Source organism: Neolamprologus multifasciatus, chromosome 19 (genome assembly GCF_963576455.1).
Source record: "Neolamprologus multifasciatus chromosome 19, fNeoMul1.2, whole genome shotgun sequence".
Lineage (NCBI taxonomy): Eukaryota > Metazoa > Chordata > Actinopteri > Cichliformes > Cichlidae > Neolamprologus > Neolamprologus multifasciatus.
The window spans coordinates 19,401,420-19,415,563 of NC_140457.1; the positions used below are offsets into that span (position 1 = coordinate 19,401,420).

Sequence of the window (14,144 nt, forward strand, 5' to 3'; positions counted from 1 at the left end):
AAACAGCAGATTCTCTGTGACGGATAGCGCAGAAGAAAGCCGGGTTGGAGCTGCCCTGGGAAGGCAGGAGTGTGCTGGTGTCAACGCAGAGCAGCGCCATTTCACTACTAGCTAAGGGAACAGCAAACTGAAGCTACAGGTATTTCTAGCGGCTGTTTCGGGAAATCTTCTATTCGTTTCTTGTGAAAAAAGCTGCTCATCCCGTACTTAGCACAGCTTAGCTCTTCACGTAGGCCTGGGAACGGCCCTCAGGACTTTAACGGAAGCATGGGGACGGGTCAGAGATTTCAATAGAGACGGAGGCTAGGATCTGAGGAGGAATGAGGCCCGTGTGGGCAAATGTCCACCCCTCCAGAGAGTGTGAAAGAGAGTCAAAGTATTCCGGCTAACATTTGTGTGGTCAGTTTTGTCGCCTCTGTACTAATTGGATTGGTCAGCTAGGGCTAGTGCCTTGCTGTCGTTAGTTTGCTAGTTAGCTAGCCCATTCATAGTGTTTAGCTATAGCCACTGAGTCGAACTTAAAAAGTGGTGACGGGTCTTTTCCCTCATGGATTTATACATAGTAGCAACTGTTTATGACCGTGGCCGGAACACAGTTAAGGCCCAGCAGTTGGACATTTTTGCTCGTCATTCTGGGAAGTCATCTTTGTGACATGTGTTGTCTTTTCTTTCGTTTTCATGGTTTATTTGAGTATGACGTGTGATAAATGACCTAGCTGGGCTAGCTTGACAAGGAGCTTCTGCTTTTTCTGTGATTACATGCTGCAATCATTGACAGTGTTCCTCTAAGTGTAAGAATAGCTGCCATTGCGTATCTTGGCTGACTAGTCAGCACAAGGCCCACGATGCTACGTGTGGCATGACCTAGCATGCTGGGACATTTAGGGCTCAGCTGGTAAATGTTGAGGTGACTCGGGGCTATATCACCAAGTTTAGGTGCTGGCAAGCACAATAAGAAGGAATTATAATGGGGTTAGTGACCAAACACGTTACTGTGGAAAAGTGAGACTTTGTTAAACTGACTTTTACTCACTAAGTAAACACAAAACTAAAGTACGTCTCTGAAAGAGCTTGAGATTTCTTCCAAGACCTCACTGCCCCTATTTTAAAAAGCCTTTGAGGGTTATGCCTCAGCTCCCTCTCTCTTTTGATGAAAGCATTGTTAGCTTTGCTTTACAACAGTGCTCTTTTTAGTTTCTTTGAGGTCTGTCTGTAGATGGGTTCTAATCTGAAGTGTTTTACTGTTGACATACTTTCCTGGATAAAGCCTGACAGCCAGGATCATATCCTTGCAGATAACTTTTTTGTTAATGTTTTCTAATAAAACCAAAACCACAGTCACTGTGTACTTTGGTACTTTCTTTAGTTTGTTGCCAGAAGATTGATAAAGATGAATGTCAGTATTGAGAGAGAGCCAACTTCCATTTGACTTAACAATAAATCTAAGGTAGAAAACGCTACGTCCAGATGAACAGAGTCAACTTTTGGAAATCTAAGGTAGATTATTTTAATTGCCTGACTATCAGACTCTTTATGGGTAAAAGGTGTTGTTGGTGAATATGATATTTCTTAAATTTTAAGAATAAAACAACATATTACAACAATCTAGCTAATCTATGTAATTATTATAAATCAGAATACAGACACAAAACATGTAAATAAAATACAAATGACATGTAGGGATGAGGTTGATATAATGGCATCTCCTTTGAAGGGCAACAAAAAAAAAAAACCCACGCTCAAAGGTTTCCTTTAGTCGACAATGGTGGAGGAAGTAGAAAAAACAGTGGTCCATTTTTAACCCCCCGTTTGTTTGTGGTTTGTGCTCCTCTTTTCTGTCTTCTTACCCATTTAGTCTCCAAATGGTAGGGCCTGTAAATTGCCCATTCCTGACCCTAGTACTGCCAGATGTCACTTCCTGTTGAAAAGCAGGTCTTCTTTCCCACTGTCGCCAAGTGCTTACTCATTTATCCTTTCAAAGTATTTATAAACCTAAAACATAAAGGTAAAGTGACTGCTAGTGCACCTCCTACAGTTTGTTGTGAACATTGACTTGCTGCTAGAAATAAAAATCCTGCAGATACAGTTGTTACAGTCATAACGATTATATGAATTTATTATGTTATTACCACTTAATTACATTTTGTAACACATTTTCATTTGGCCGTCTCCCCACCATTCTACTGTAGGTTTGATCCAGAAAGTAGTTTTCATTTTTCATAGTGTTTATTAAACTTACATTGGCTATATAATTATTGTAGAGAAACTGCACACTTAACTAAAAAAGCTCACATTTTCTGTAGTGTCCTGGACTATAGATGTGTTTTTAAAATGACTTGTTGCCTATTTTACATTTATTATGTATGCATGGCCTGATTTTCAGTTACTCTCTGTATTGCTTTTTGGACCTGATAGTTATCAGGAGTTGTCTCTGTGTCCATGTCTGCCAAAATCAAGAGGGCTGGCCAGCCAAGTGGTTAGATTCCAGGGAGCCAATAACCCGGGAGGGCTTTGTCCTGCGGGCTCATTTTGATGCTGGAACAAGCCTCAGGCCGTACAAAAAAAATCTCATGCACCTTCCAGTCTGAGGCTAGGGACTCAAAGCAACCAAGCCTCATACCTTCATACTGCTTACTCCACCCACACTTTAAATACCAGGAAGAAACGCTGAGTTATTTTGACACATAATGTACTCTGGCATGGGAGTGTCCTCTAATATGCAATCAGCAATTTCCTGATCTAGCAGCAACTGCAAGTTAATGATTTTATTTACACTAGAAACTTGTTGTGTTTGTAGTACATAGTTTAAAAGGGCTTCTTCATGTTTTGACCTTTTGTTATTTTTATTTATTTATTTATTTTTAATAAAACCTGCAGTGTGTTCCAGGTAGTTAATGTTTGGGGCAGTCTCATCCAGAACTGTGAAATACATTTTTGGTTTTTAAGTGTTTCTTATTGGTTCAAGTGTAAAGTTTTAACGCTCAAAATGAATGGCACATTTTCTAATGAGGTCACAGATAAGATACCAGTACAAAAGACCAGCAGAGAGTAAAATCTCTTATGAAGACCACATCTTGGTGCATGCTTTCACAGATATGTCTTTGCACACCGTTTGTTTTCTGTGAGTGTGAAGGAATTCAGTCCTTGGGTTGGTTGAATAAGACAGCCATTTTCAATCAATTATTAAGATGAGACAATCTGATGTATTTGAGTCAAAGTAAAAGTAAAAATGTTATATAATAAAAACTGGACCCAAAAAAAAACGTTTCAAAGATGTTACATAATGGGGAGCTTGTAGTTTGTTCACAGGAAAGGCGTGCTGTTTCAAAGGCAAACAGTTTTTCAAAATTGAATCAAATAGTAGTCATAATGAGCCTGATGTGTTTTTATGCTGCGTGTAATGGGAAGGGTTGGACGAGGCAGGGAGGGGAGGAGAAGGGAGTGAAACAGTATCAACATTATACTAAGCCTGCCAGTCCACAGGAAGCCCTGCAGTGGAAAGTTATTCTTAAATGTATTATCATGGGTAATCTGCTTAATCCAAATTACTAAAGACGTCTGCTCTACAACAGTGACTCCTACGCTGTATTGCTGCCACAAATCTTGAGTATAGTATGGGATTGTGTCGCACTTCAGGTCACTCACTGTCGCTGCCACTCTGCATTGTTAGACACAATACTGCTGCCGTCACCCAGGGCTTAACTTACCCCCACTGTCAAAACACGGTCGTTTAATTTTTGTGATAAGTCACCGTTTTGCACGTGGTGTCGTTGTGTGTTGATTTGCAAGACATACTTTGCAGCAATGTTGTAAAATGGTTCGTTATTTATTTATTTTTAGTAAAGTTGCTGCCATTGCTGGAAATTTGCAAAGAATGTGACAAAAACATCTTATTGGGGGCGATTAAAGCGAAAAAGATATGAACTAGGGAGGAAAAACTGGAGCCTAAAGGGGAAATATAGGGGGGAAAATGCCAGTTCTGTGCTAGTTTATTCTTGCTGCATAGCCTTGAGGAGTCAGCTGAAACTCACCACATAGTTCCTAGAAATATCTTTGGCAGATGCAAAGCTGATGATGTCTTAGGACCACTTGACTCTGTAAACTCTGTTTGGGGTGGAGGAACATCATCTTCTTTTGGCTTTATGCAGGCGGGAGCCGAACTGCAGCTGCAGCAGATCTCATCCTGTGACACTTGGATGTAGGTGTATTTTTGCCCCTTGCAAATCCGGTCCGATATGAGTTTAGAATAACCACCGTGTCATTCTTGTGGGGGCTGAAAGAGGGAGGTGACTATTTAAGAGACTGTGAGCCATTTTCTTTTTAGCCTAGTTGCCTTTCTAATGATCTTGACCTATTTGGTCCCCTTTTAAACCAGGGCAAACAAAGTTGAGTCTCACAGTCAGTGTTTTAGGTACAGGTGTGTCTCTCTTTACACAAGTTACACATGTGTACATACATTAAGCTGTGTGGCTGGGGGACTGTCTTCTAATTGGATCATATCGCTAAGAGGGGGCAGGGTGTGAAGAAGAAGAATCTCCTCTCCTACCTTCTCAGCATTACTGGTGTGCTTACACTCCGCCCCCTATGTACACCTATCATAATCAATTTCCACTCATGAACTCTGCCTAGAGAATGAGGTTGGAACACTGTTCTGAGGTCTATAACCAAAGAGTTTGTGTAAAGATGCATGCAGTTTCAGGGTCTGAATAGTGAATTCAGTGTCCAAGTGAATTAAACCGGCAATCTTTTCTGTTTTCAAAAAGATGTCAGTTTGCAAGGAGATCTATAGCTCTGTCCTTCAATCTCCTGTCTGTGAGCTCAGTAAGCAGTTTCCTGTTGAGTCTGTTTTTGCAGTTGCAAGTTTCAAATCTTTGTGAATGCAGCATGTTGTTCATTCTGCGTATTCTAGTCCCCATTAAAATCAAAAGGCAGATAAACTGGGATATTTTTTTACAGTGTGACTGAAAAAGCGCTAGCCTGTGAGAATGCAATTTCTTAGCCTTCGCAAGAGATCCACCCTTCACTTGTCACATTCAGCTATCACTCTGGCTCCTGTGACTGAAACTTAATATGCTCGCTGAGAGACCAGCGAGACTTGTTAGATGGAAAGCAGCAGCAAGCTGACTGAGAGTATAAATCCTATAAATCTCAATATTTGAGCAGTTTATCCCCTCAGGATCTGGTATTTAGCTGTCTTTATCAGTCTATTAGTCTTTATCTATTAAAATTGCAAACCAATATTAAGTGTAAATTGAACAAGACAAGTTTCCTAAACTAAGCTTGGTTTTGTTTTTCTTGGGTTATTGTCCACTTTCAGAATGGCGGTGGATATCTACGACTCTCAGTACCTGCTCATCCTGGCCCCTTCACTGGTCATCGCCCTCATGTTCCTCTTCTTCTGGCTCTTCATGAAAGAAACCTCCTACGATGAGGTGCTTGCTAAGCAGAAGCGTGACCTCAAGTTGCCACCAAGCAAGCCAGACCCCCGTAAAAAGAATGAAAAGAAGAAAAGCAAGAAGAAGGAGAGCTCCACTGGGGGAAGCGGCGGAGGAACCGGAGGTGGGGGGGAGTCAGAGGAAGATTTGCGGGATTTCGATGCAGCTGAAGGTGCCAACAGCTCCACTGTGGAGGTAGAGGAGGAACCTGTGTCAGCTGCTACCCCTGATCCTGCTCTACCTACACCCACTCCCTATGTGCCTGTTTCGGTGTCACCAGAGGCTCCTGCTGGTCTGAGAGAGAGAAAGAAGAAGGAGAAGAAGGCTGCCAAAGCTGCTGCTGCCGCCGCCGCCGCTGCTACCGCTGCCGCCGCCACCACAGTTTCCCCCTCTGAGGAGCCAGAAATGAACAGCTCTAAGCCAGTCAGCTGCAAGACAGAGGCACCATTGGCTGGAAGCAAACAGTCCAGCACACCCTCACCGAAACGTGAGGTTCAGGTCCAGATCCAAGCTGTTCAGGCTCCCGTTCAAGCTCAGACACCTCCCCAGATTTCTGGGAAAAAGAAGGAAAAGAAGAAACAAAAAGTGGAGTCTGGTTAGTAACCAAGGGTAATGTTTAAAATGGTTGCAGTTTTGTTTTTTGGGTTTGTTTTTTTTTTGAGAAAACATGAGAACTGCAAGTAGCAGCTTCATTTGGTCAGTATTTGTTTGAAATTACAGCAGTTGTGGTAAAATTGAGAAGATATATTGCTGTAGTTGCTACTTTCTCAAGTTCGGATATTTGTGCCAGTAACTTTAATGATAATCGAGCATTCTTATTTAATCAATCAAGGCAACCTGAGAAGGTTTTCTGAACTTGCTGTCCTGTCTTTCCAGCAGATGAGCAGCATACAGAGGTTAAAGTGGAGCAGGCCCCAGCTACTGTCAAGAAAGAAGCTCCCATTGTGGCTGAAACCAAAGTTTTAGATGGTGCAACTCAAAGCGTGACCAGTGGCAAAAAGAAGAATTCTGCCAAGAAGCAGAAAACTGATCATGGTAATGATGATAAAATATTACGGTATTAATTAATAACATTAAATTTGAAGAATTTGGCTCTATTAAGACTAAAAACAAAATCTAATAAAGAGTATTTTCTGAAATCCAGTTGATGAAGCCCATATTTTGCCAGACTCAGCAGCTTCTGCTAACCACCAGGCAGCCCATAACGATGACGCACCATCCAAAGGGTCTGGCAAGAAGCAGAAAAACGAGACTGATAAGGGTAAGAGGTGAAAGCGTGGGTTTTTAATCCCAAAATATTTGTAAGCCCTTTTAAACTCGGTTTCTCGTTTTTGCTGGCCTTAACAGAGAACACAGAGGTGAAACTGAAGGAGCTGCTCTCCGGTCTTTCCAGCCTGGCTCTGTCAGATGCAGAGGCCGTCAGTGTGATGGCTCTACTGCGAGAGAAGAGCCCTAATGCCGTGGACGCCTGGCACAAGGTGAGAGATTAATAAGAGATAAGCTGAATTGGGTGCTGTCACAAACAACATTCCACACTGTTTGCATTTGGCAGGTCACCCAGTGTTTGTAGTTGGACTTTCTATGCCTTCTTTTAAAATGTGTTCTCTTTCATTGACAGTCCTCAACTAGGCCTGACCCGACTGCCCAGGAAAGGGAAAAGCTTCTGACAACTCTGCAGGAGGAGGCCTCCATTGCCAAAGACAAAGTGAAACAGCTCAGTCAGGTCTAGAGTCCAATCTTTTTCTTTTTTTTTGGTTCCCCCTAATGATTGTGACATGACTGATTTCCTTCCAACATAATCACTGTAATGCTGGAATAATTCCGCTTGGTTCAGTAACATGCTTAATTTATCTTCATACTTTGCTTCAGGAGCTGCAAGTTGAGAAGCAGAAGACAAACAGGGTGGAATCAATGATGAGGGAGCAACGCGCAGCGATGGAGAAAGAACTGGGCAGTATGCAGGGCAAAGCACAGGGCACCTACCAAGAGCTCCAGACAATGCAAATAAAGGTGAAGCCTTACATTTCAACTATTATCAGTACAGCAAGTACTGGCCTGTATTATACTTGATAACACTTGGATAACTGCTAGTGTTGTTTAAGAAATGAGGAATTTCAAAAATGTGAAGAAAAAAAAACTTCTGGCAGCTTCTTTGGCACTCCAGAGAGAGTTGGTGAAGACTGAGTACTGTTGATTGTGTGTAGTTTCAGCAGGTGAGGGAGCAGCTGGAAGGCCAGATCAGTCGATTGCAGCAAGAGAACAGCATCCTGAGGGACGCAGTCAGCTCCGCCACCAACCAGATGGAGAGCAAGTCAGTGTTACACAGCTGTTCACGCTCCCTAGAGCTCCATACATCTCTCATGCTCAGCGTAGTGAAGCATAGTGATTCCAGCTATCTCTCTTAGTCACCTCATTGTCTTTTTACCTTGTCTTTCGTTAGACAATAGTCCAAGCTATTTGTAGAATGCTTCTGCTGCAATTTCCCATACATATCCCTTAACAAATGCATTTTCATGTCATGTACGTGTGCTTGATAGGAATTCGGCCGAACTAAACAAGTTGCGTTCCGAGTATGCCGGCCTGATGAAAGAGCTATCAGACAGCAACAGCAAGCTGCAGCAGGAGGAGCACCAGAGGAAGTCACTGGAGGTCAGCTACAAGCAGAACGTGTCCCAGCTGGAGGTACGCTAATCCAGATGCGCGGCGTGTTTATTTAGCCTGTGCTTCAGTTTCCCCAGCTGAGACAAAAATGAACCGAGTTGTGCAAAACCTGGACATGCTTCAAATCTGGTTAGCGGGTGTGGCAGCATTACTCGGGAAATGGGAGGAGGTTGTAGTGGAAGTCCCGGTGAGGGTTATGGGAAACAGAACCTGAGCTGGAAGGATTTTTGTTGCCTTTGGAAGCAGGAATGTTTGAGGCTTTGTGCTGTGTATAAACAACACTTTTCTTGCTAGACACTCAGATGAGCCTTTCCCGACTTGTCGCAGACCACGATCATAAGATGGACATTTAAATTGCTGGCTTGACACAAATAAGTCTTGGCAAAGAGCCTTAGTGCGAGAATTGCACTGTGTAGAAAAAAAAATCAGAGAAAGAATCTGCACATAAGCCTCTAGATATTCTAATGGATTTCATAAAGTTTTAATTTCCTCTGCAAAATTTATACGATCGCTCAATTCCAATGAAAATGTATGGAAGGAAGGTGTTGAGAGTTTGTATCTGTCTCCAGGCACAGCTGCAGGATGCTAAGCGCCGCTGGGAGGAGCTGCAAAACTTTATCCACAGTGTCAATGCCGAAAGAGAGAAAATTCAGACCTCCAAACAAGGTGATAAAACACAACATTGCACCAAACAAAAGTTTTAATTCTTGTGAACCCTAAAAAAAATGATGGTGGCTCTGTGACGGCTGTCGTGTGGTTGCAGAGCTCCACAATCAGCTGCTGGCAGTTGAGGCTGAGATGAGCAACAAGAACAAGGAGATCCAGACTCTACACAGCAGCCTGACTGAAGCTGTGGTCTCCAAGGACCGGCTGGAACAGAAAGTGAGGGAGCTGATGGAAATGTCCAAGCACAGTATGCAGGACGACTCGCTCCAGGCCCGGGTTCAGGTGTGCTCACAACTCGCAGTGCCAAACCTGCAGCAAGAAAAATGAAACTGTTATTGTAGTTACATGGAATGATATCAAAATGGATGTGAATGATATTATAGTCCTCAACCATATGCTCACTAATGACTTGTGTTTAACAGGAACTTATGAATGAGAACAAAAGTCTTCAGGTCCAGATCTCTACGCAGGTAAATGGGTCAACTTCACACACTTAGCAAGTCAATAGTGTGTGTGTGTGTGTGTGTGTGTGTGTGTGTGTGTGTGTGTGTGTGTGTGTGTGTGTGTGTGTGTGTGTGTGTGTGTGTGTGTGTGTGTGTGTGTGTGTGTGTGTGTGTGTGTGAGAGAGAGAATGTAGGCTAATGACATTTCTGTTTGATATCTAGGCCACTCATGTCTCCCACATTGAGGAGCTGCAAAAGCTGTAAGAAAGATTTCATCTTCTCAGATATTGTGGATCACATTCCAGGCTGTATCACTGAGCTATATTTCATCTTTCCCTGTGTTGTTGTTGTTGTTTTTCTTTTTTTCCTAGTCTGGCTGAAAAGGAGCTGCAGCGAAAAAGTCTGGAGGATTCTCTAAATGCTGAGAGGAGCAGTGGGGCTAGTAGAGAAACTAACATGCAGGTATATTCAGAAGAGCACTTCACTGCAGCTTCTCTTACTAACATTGTACCGGTTCATTAGTTTGCAGGAATGTGTTGCTGTGTTGAGTGGAAAGTGCCCTCTTCCCCACGGGAAGAGGGCATGCTCAGATTTGCAGATATTTTGGGTTCAGATGACAAATTGATTTAATGCACTTCCTGGTATTGTAAACCTAAGACAGAATTAGGAATTCTTTATCATTTCCAAGTGATTGCACAGTATGTCAGATCCTCCACTGTCTTGGCATAATAAGTGTCGCCTGTATTCATCTGCAGGCCTTGCACAATGAGAACATGTCACTGAAGGCAGAGATTCAGAATCTGCAGGCACAGATTTCTGATCAGGTTAGTTGTGTTGCTTTGCTTTGCTGTTTAAGAAAAAAAATCCACTATATGTTGGTGTGGGGTTTTTTTTGTTTGTTTGTTTGAGAGGTTGCTTTAAATTAAAAACAATCTATTTTTGGATGTCCTCTTGCAGACTGCATCCCAGCTGGCTTTGGACCAGTTCCAGAAGAGGTGGGTATGAGAACTGGAGCACATTTTAAATACATCAGCATCTTAATCCGTCTATGAAATAAATGATCCATAATTCTTTGAACAGTGTCCGGGAGAAGGAGGAAAACATGAAAACTGTAGAGGGCCTGTTGGAGAAAGGGTTGATTGAGGTGGCCAACAAAGAGGAGGAGCTTAAGGTATCTGTTTTCTCTAAAAGACACAATCAAAACATGCTGGCTCATATAAACACATTTATCTGACCACAGCTTTCCCTAAGTGACTCTGCATAATACATAATAACCACAATCTTTAATTGATATGAAGTCTTAAAGTCATTTGTCTCCCCTAATATAGACTGCAAGGAAAGAGAATGAGTCACTTAAACAAGAAATTGAGGACCTTAAGAAAAAGATGGATAAACAGGTGGGTTCTAAAATGATTATTAAGAAGTATTTCCTGAATTTTAGATTCCTGTTCTGTATATATATATATTTTCCTTTTCCTTCCCTCTAACTAAAGGTGTCTTCAGAGCTGATGGTGGAAGAACTCCAGAGCAAGTAAGATCAATAAAGTTTATTTTGATTATTTAGTACAAAGGTTTAGTTCCAACCATATCCTATTCATGAAAACAAAGGCTACTACTGACTCTGTAAGCATATAAAAAACTCATTCCCCCTGGCAGTCCGGGACACTCCTAAGACACACCCCTCATAGTAGCTCTTTCAACATCCATTCCCATTGGAACAAGAGGCTGTCTATTGTTGAATGTCCTCTCATTGTTGATACTGTGAAGATAAGCAGATCTCACAGGCTTTACAATGTAATGACCCTTATTTTATTGTGCTTCAAAGGATCCAAGAAAAGGAAACAAAGCTGAAAATGGTGGAGGAAAGTCTACAGGCAGCACAAGACAGCAGCTCGGCCAGAGAGAAGACAGTTGAGGTGCAGCCCTTTCCTTGTATCAGTATAAATAGTTTGGCAGATTTCAAAAGAACCTTTCTTCATGTTGTTCTTCAGTGTTGTCCTTGTTTGGGCTCTTGTCTGAATCAGTTTTTGTCTCACAGGCTCTGGAGCAGCAGTTGGCTGCCTTGCAGGCAGAGATAGAGCATCTGAGACAGAAGGAGACGACAGAAGTGCTGACCAGCTCTGCTACTCAGCTCCAAGAACTCCAGGCTCAGTGAGTTAAATCAGCACCTCAGTGTAAGCTCCCTACGCACACGCCTTTCAAATCCGACTTTTGATGACCAACATTTGACCAACAGGCTGGTGGGAAAGGACCAGAAGATCCAGACACTACAGAGTGAGCTGGAGGCAAGGACGAAGGAGCTAAGCGAGAAGATTCAGCAGGTACAGCAACAGTGCTCATGTTACACATTTTCTGGCTAAAAGTCATCCAGATGTCATTTGAGGAGGGGGAGGGCTCTCTTTACTATGTTAAAGGTTGTCGTCATGCTATAGCTTCTTTATTTGGCTGTTCCTATTTTAGTGTCATAAGATATTCAGTGCTGGTTTTCATTGTCTGTTTCTCTCCTGCTCATATAGCAGTCCCACACGGTAGTGCCAAGCCCAGAGCTCCTTACAGCGTGAGTAGTATTGCATGGCATATCAAAACAATACCAACGCTGTTTTATTTTTTAGGCCTGTTTACTGTATTTTACCGGAAGTGTGATCAGTTTTGTAATGTGTGGTTCTGCTGTTTTCTGTCAGGTTGTCAGAGAAGGAGAAACAGGTCTCCAATCTGCAGGCTGAGCTGGCTGAGCTGAGGAACACCGTAAACCTTCAAAGGAAGAAGAATGATGTAGGTTTCACATAGCAATGACCTGAACTGTGGAATAGCACAGGTCAAACCCTATGAGCAATCAGCCCTGCCCATTGTGTTTCACAAAGCACTCCCCCCACAGTGTTGCACACTGCATATATTCATTCTGCCTATTGTTGTCTGCCACTCACTTTTTGTTCATTTTAAATAGTGCTTTTTTTTTCTTGTTTTGTTTGTTTTAAACCAATACACATTTTTCTTCAGCTCAGGTTGTGTATGTAACACGATTACACACACATCAGTTCAGTGTCTGTTTTGGATTGCTTAAGCTGAGCATTGCATAAGAGGGCTTCCAGCCTACTCTTGTTGTGCTCGCCGCTGGCCATGACTGTTTCAGCAAGCCTGTTTGTGCTTGTGGGTGATTCAGAGCATTAGAAACTCGTCTCTCTTATTTTTGAGAGCGGTTTATTTAATCTGAGAAACATATAAACTTATTTGTATTATTATATGCATACTATAGTTGAAGACACTTATTTTGATTAGAAATAAAATGACTTAACGAATATTTTTTTACTAAATATACCTGTGCAGGCTGTGCATGTTGTTTTAAACCACACGTGGTGTCAGAGTAGGACTATCAAGACTTTTTGTTTTTTTACATATTTTTAGCTATTGGAGCATGGATGAGAAATGCCTTTGGTTCGTTTTGTTACTCTACCAGTCTTTATTTGAGGGTCACTGAATGCATTCCCCCCCGAGGCTGAACTGAAAGTAGTATCTCTCTGGAACTGACCAAAACAGGAGCTTCGGGAGAAAAACTGGAGTGCAATGGAAGCTCTGTCAGCCACCGAGTCCATGCTTCAAGGGAAACTCAGCAAAGCTGTCAAGGTTCGACACCTCACCTCAGTCTGCTTCACTCTAGTTCCAATCTGATGCATCCCCCTCCGAAACGCTGTGTTTTGCCATAATCGACCCAGTGAAATTTCTTTTCTGCCATCATCCATAACAACGCTGCATACTCATTTACCTTCACTCCTCCCGCTCTGTTGTTTGGCCTCAACTTTTTAATTGGCTGTTTTTGAGCTGTTGAACTACAGTAATCTGCTCCCCCTCGGGCATCTCCGACTTTATTTAACAAATATTGGCCTCTTAAGCGTGTATACATGACTTTCCTTTACGCTTTTAAGTGTAAGAGGTTTATTTTTTCCTTTCCTTACCCAAAGCTTAGGTCGATGCTTGGAAATGAGTGTGCAGTGACTTAGAAATTCACTAGATGTCATTAGATTGAGATTCATTGTAATCATTTTGCAGCTTCCTGTCGTCTCTCTGTCATGTGGCATGCTTTGTGACATTGTACAGTTAATCAAAGAAAATCTGTTTAATTCAAATCTAGTCCTTTTTTTCCCTTTTTGTTTAAGAGAAGTGTTAACATTCAAAGCTTGTAATGAATATGCAGCAGTCCTCTAATGTTTCTCAATGCTCTGTTCTCACAACTGAAACGTCTTTGTTCTCTATCAGGGTGAACAAAGTGCAATGCTACAATCAGCTGTTCTTTTCATGCATTTCTACTTCATGTAGAGTTTGCTCCCAGATAGCTGTGCTATTAAGAGTTACAGTAATGTTTATTTCAGTCATCCTCCTACATTAGGTGAGGGTACATGCTGAACTATCTGCACAGCAGCTGCTCTCCTGCCATTTGAGTACAGTAGAAAGCACCTTCTCGCGCCTGAGCCAGGGAGTTCCTTGGCAGCTGTTGTGTGCTATCGGTGCATGCTGGTTGGTTGTATTCAGCTCCACACTCTGTGTCAAAGCTGTCTTGTGACAGCGTGTTAATGCAAACAGTGGTTAGACAGCCAGCTGGCTCGTGTATGGCATGCGTTCTCCCTTTCAGACCTCAGAGTTGATGGTGTTTTATTAGAGGACTGATCAGTACTTTTTGTTTATTGGTGAGTGTCAAGGTAAATTTGTGAACACAAATGAGAGATGCTCTGAATCTGATGTGACACCTGGCCTAGGTGTGGTCTGTTGATGCTTATGGTTTCTCAGAGTAAATGGAACTGGGAGTGAGATTTCTTTTATTTGTCCTTTGATAACGAGCTGGCATTATAAAATTTTTGGGATTTTGATTGAAGCAGCCTGATCACTTGTTTGAAACAGATTGATGGGGGTTAAGAGAAAGTTGGTGGTTATATTTGCTTGGATGACC

At 42.3% G+C, this 14,144-nt stretch overlaps 1 protein-coding gene and 1 long non-coding RNA gene across 6 annotated transcripts in view; one reads left to right on the forward strand and one right to left on the reverse strand.

Annotated features, from left to right (window-relative positions):
• ktn1 (kinectin 1) overlaps window positions 1–14,144 on the forward strand; it is an 18,699-nt gene continuing 4,555 nt past the window's right edge. For 2 of the 5 annotated variants that reach the window (XM_085143321.1, XM_085143324.1), the window contains exons 1-25: window positions 1–139; window positions 5,318–6,030; window positions 6,312–6,470; window positions 6,580–6,696; window positions 6,783–6,913; window positions 7,054–7,158; window positions 7,305–7,445; window positions 7,640–7,746; window positions 7,973–8,117; window positions 8,666–8,762; window positions 8,860–9,044; window positions 9,185–9,232; window positions 9,428–9,465; window positions 9,577–9,667; window positions 9,961–10,029; window positions 10,163–10,200; window positions 10,286–10,376; window positions 10,534–10,602; window positions 10,699–10,736; window positions 11,031–11,121; window positions 11,244–11,356; window positions 11,442–11,526; window positions 11,722–11,762; window positions 11,887–11,977; window positions 12,740–12,826. In XM_085143321.1, the coding sequence (XP_084999447.1) occupies window positions 5,319–6,030; window positions 6,312–6,470; window positions 6,580–6,696; window positions 6,783–6,913; window positions 7,054–7,158; window positions 7,305–7,445; window positions 7,640–7,746; window positions 7,973–8,117; window positions 8,666–8,762; window positions 8,860–9,044; window positions 9,185–9,232; window positions 9,428–9,465; window positions 9,577–9,667; window positions 9,961–10,029; window positions 10,163–10,200; window positions 10,286–10,376; window positions 10,534–10,602; window positions 10,699–10,736; window positions 11,031–11,121; window positions 11,244–11,356; window positions 11,442–11,526; window positions 11,722–11,762; window positions 11,887–11,977; window positions 12,740–12,826 (2,889 nt within the window). In that variant the 5' untranslated portion in view covers window positions 1–139; window position 5,318. The remainder of the gene's footprint in view (window positions 140–5,317; window positions 6,031–6,311; window positions 6,471–6,579; window positions 6,697–6,782; window positions 6,914–7,053; window positions 7,159–7,304; window positions 7,446–7,639; window positions 7,747–7,972; window positions 8,118–8,665; window positions 8,763–8,859; window positions 9,045–9,184; window positions 9,233–9,427; window positions 9,466–9,576; window positions 9,668–9,960; window positions 10,030–10,162; window positions 10,201–10,285; window positions 10,377–10,533; window positions 10,603–10,698; window positions 10,737–11,030; window positions 11,122–11,243; window positions 11,357–11,441; window positions 11,527–11,721; window positions 11,763–11,886; window positions 11,978–12,739; window positions 12,827–14,144) is intronic. The other 3 variants (XM_085143323.1, XM_085143322.1, XM_085143325.1) reach the window with 3 other exon arrangements.
• The window catches only part of LOC146496458 (uncharacterized), a 13,761-nt gene continuing 8,578 nt past the window's right edge, over window positions 8,962–14,144 (reverse strand). Inside the window, exon 2 of the long non-coding RNA XR_014871185.1 lies at window positions 8,962–9,071. This is a non-coding gene — a long non-coding RNA (uncharacterized LOC146496458). The remainder of the gene's footprint in view (window positions 9,072–14,144) is intronic.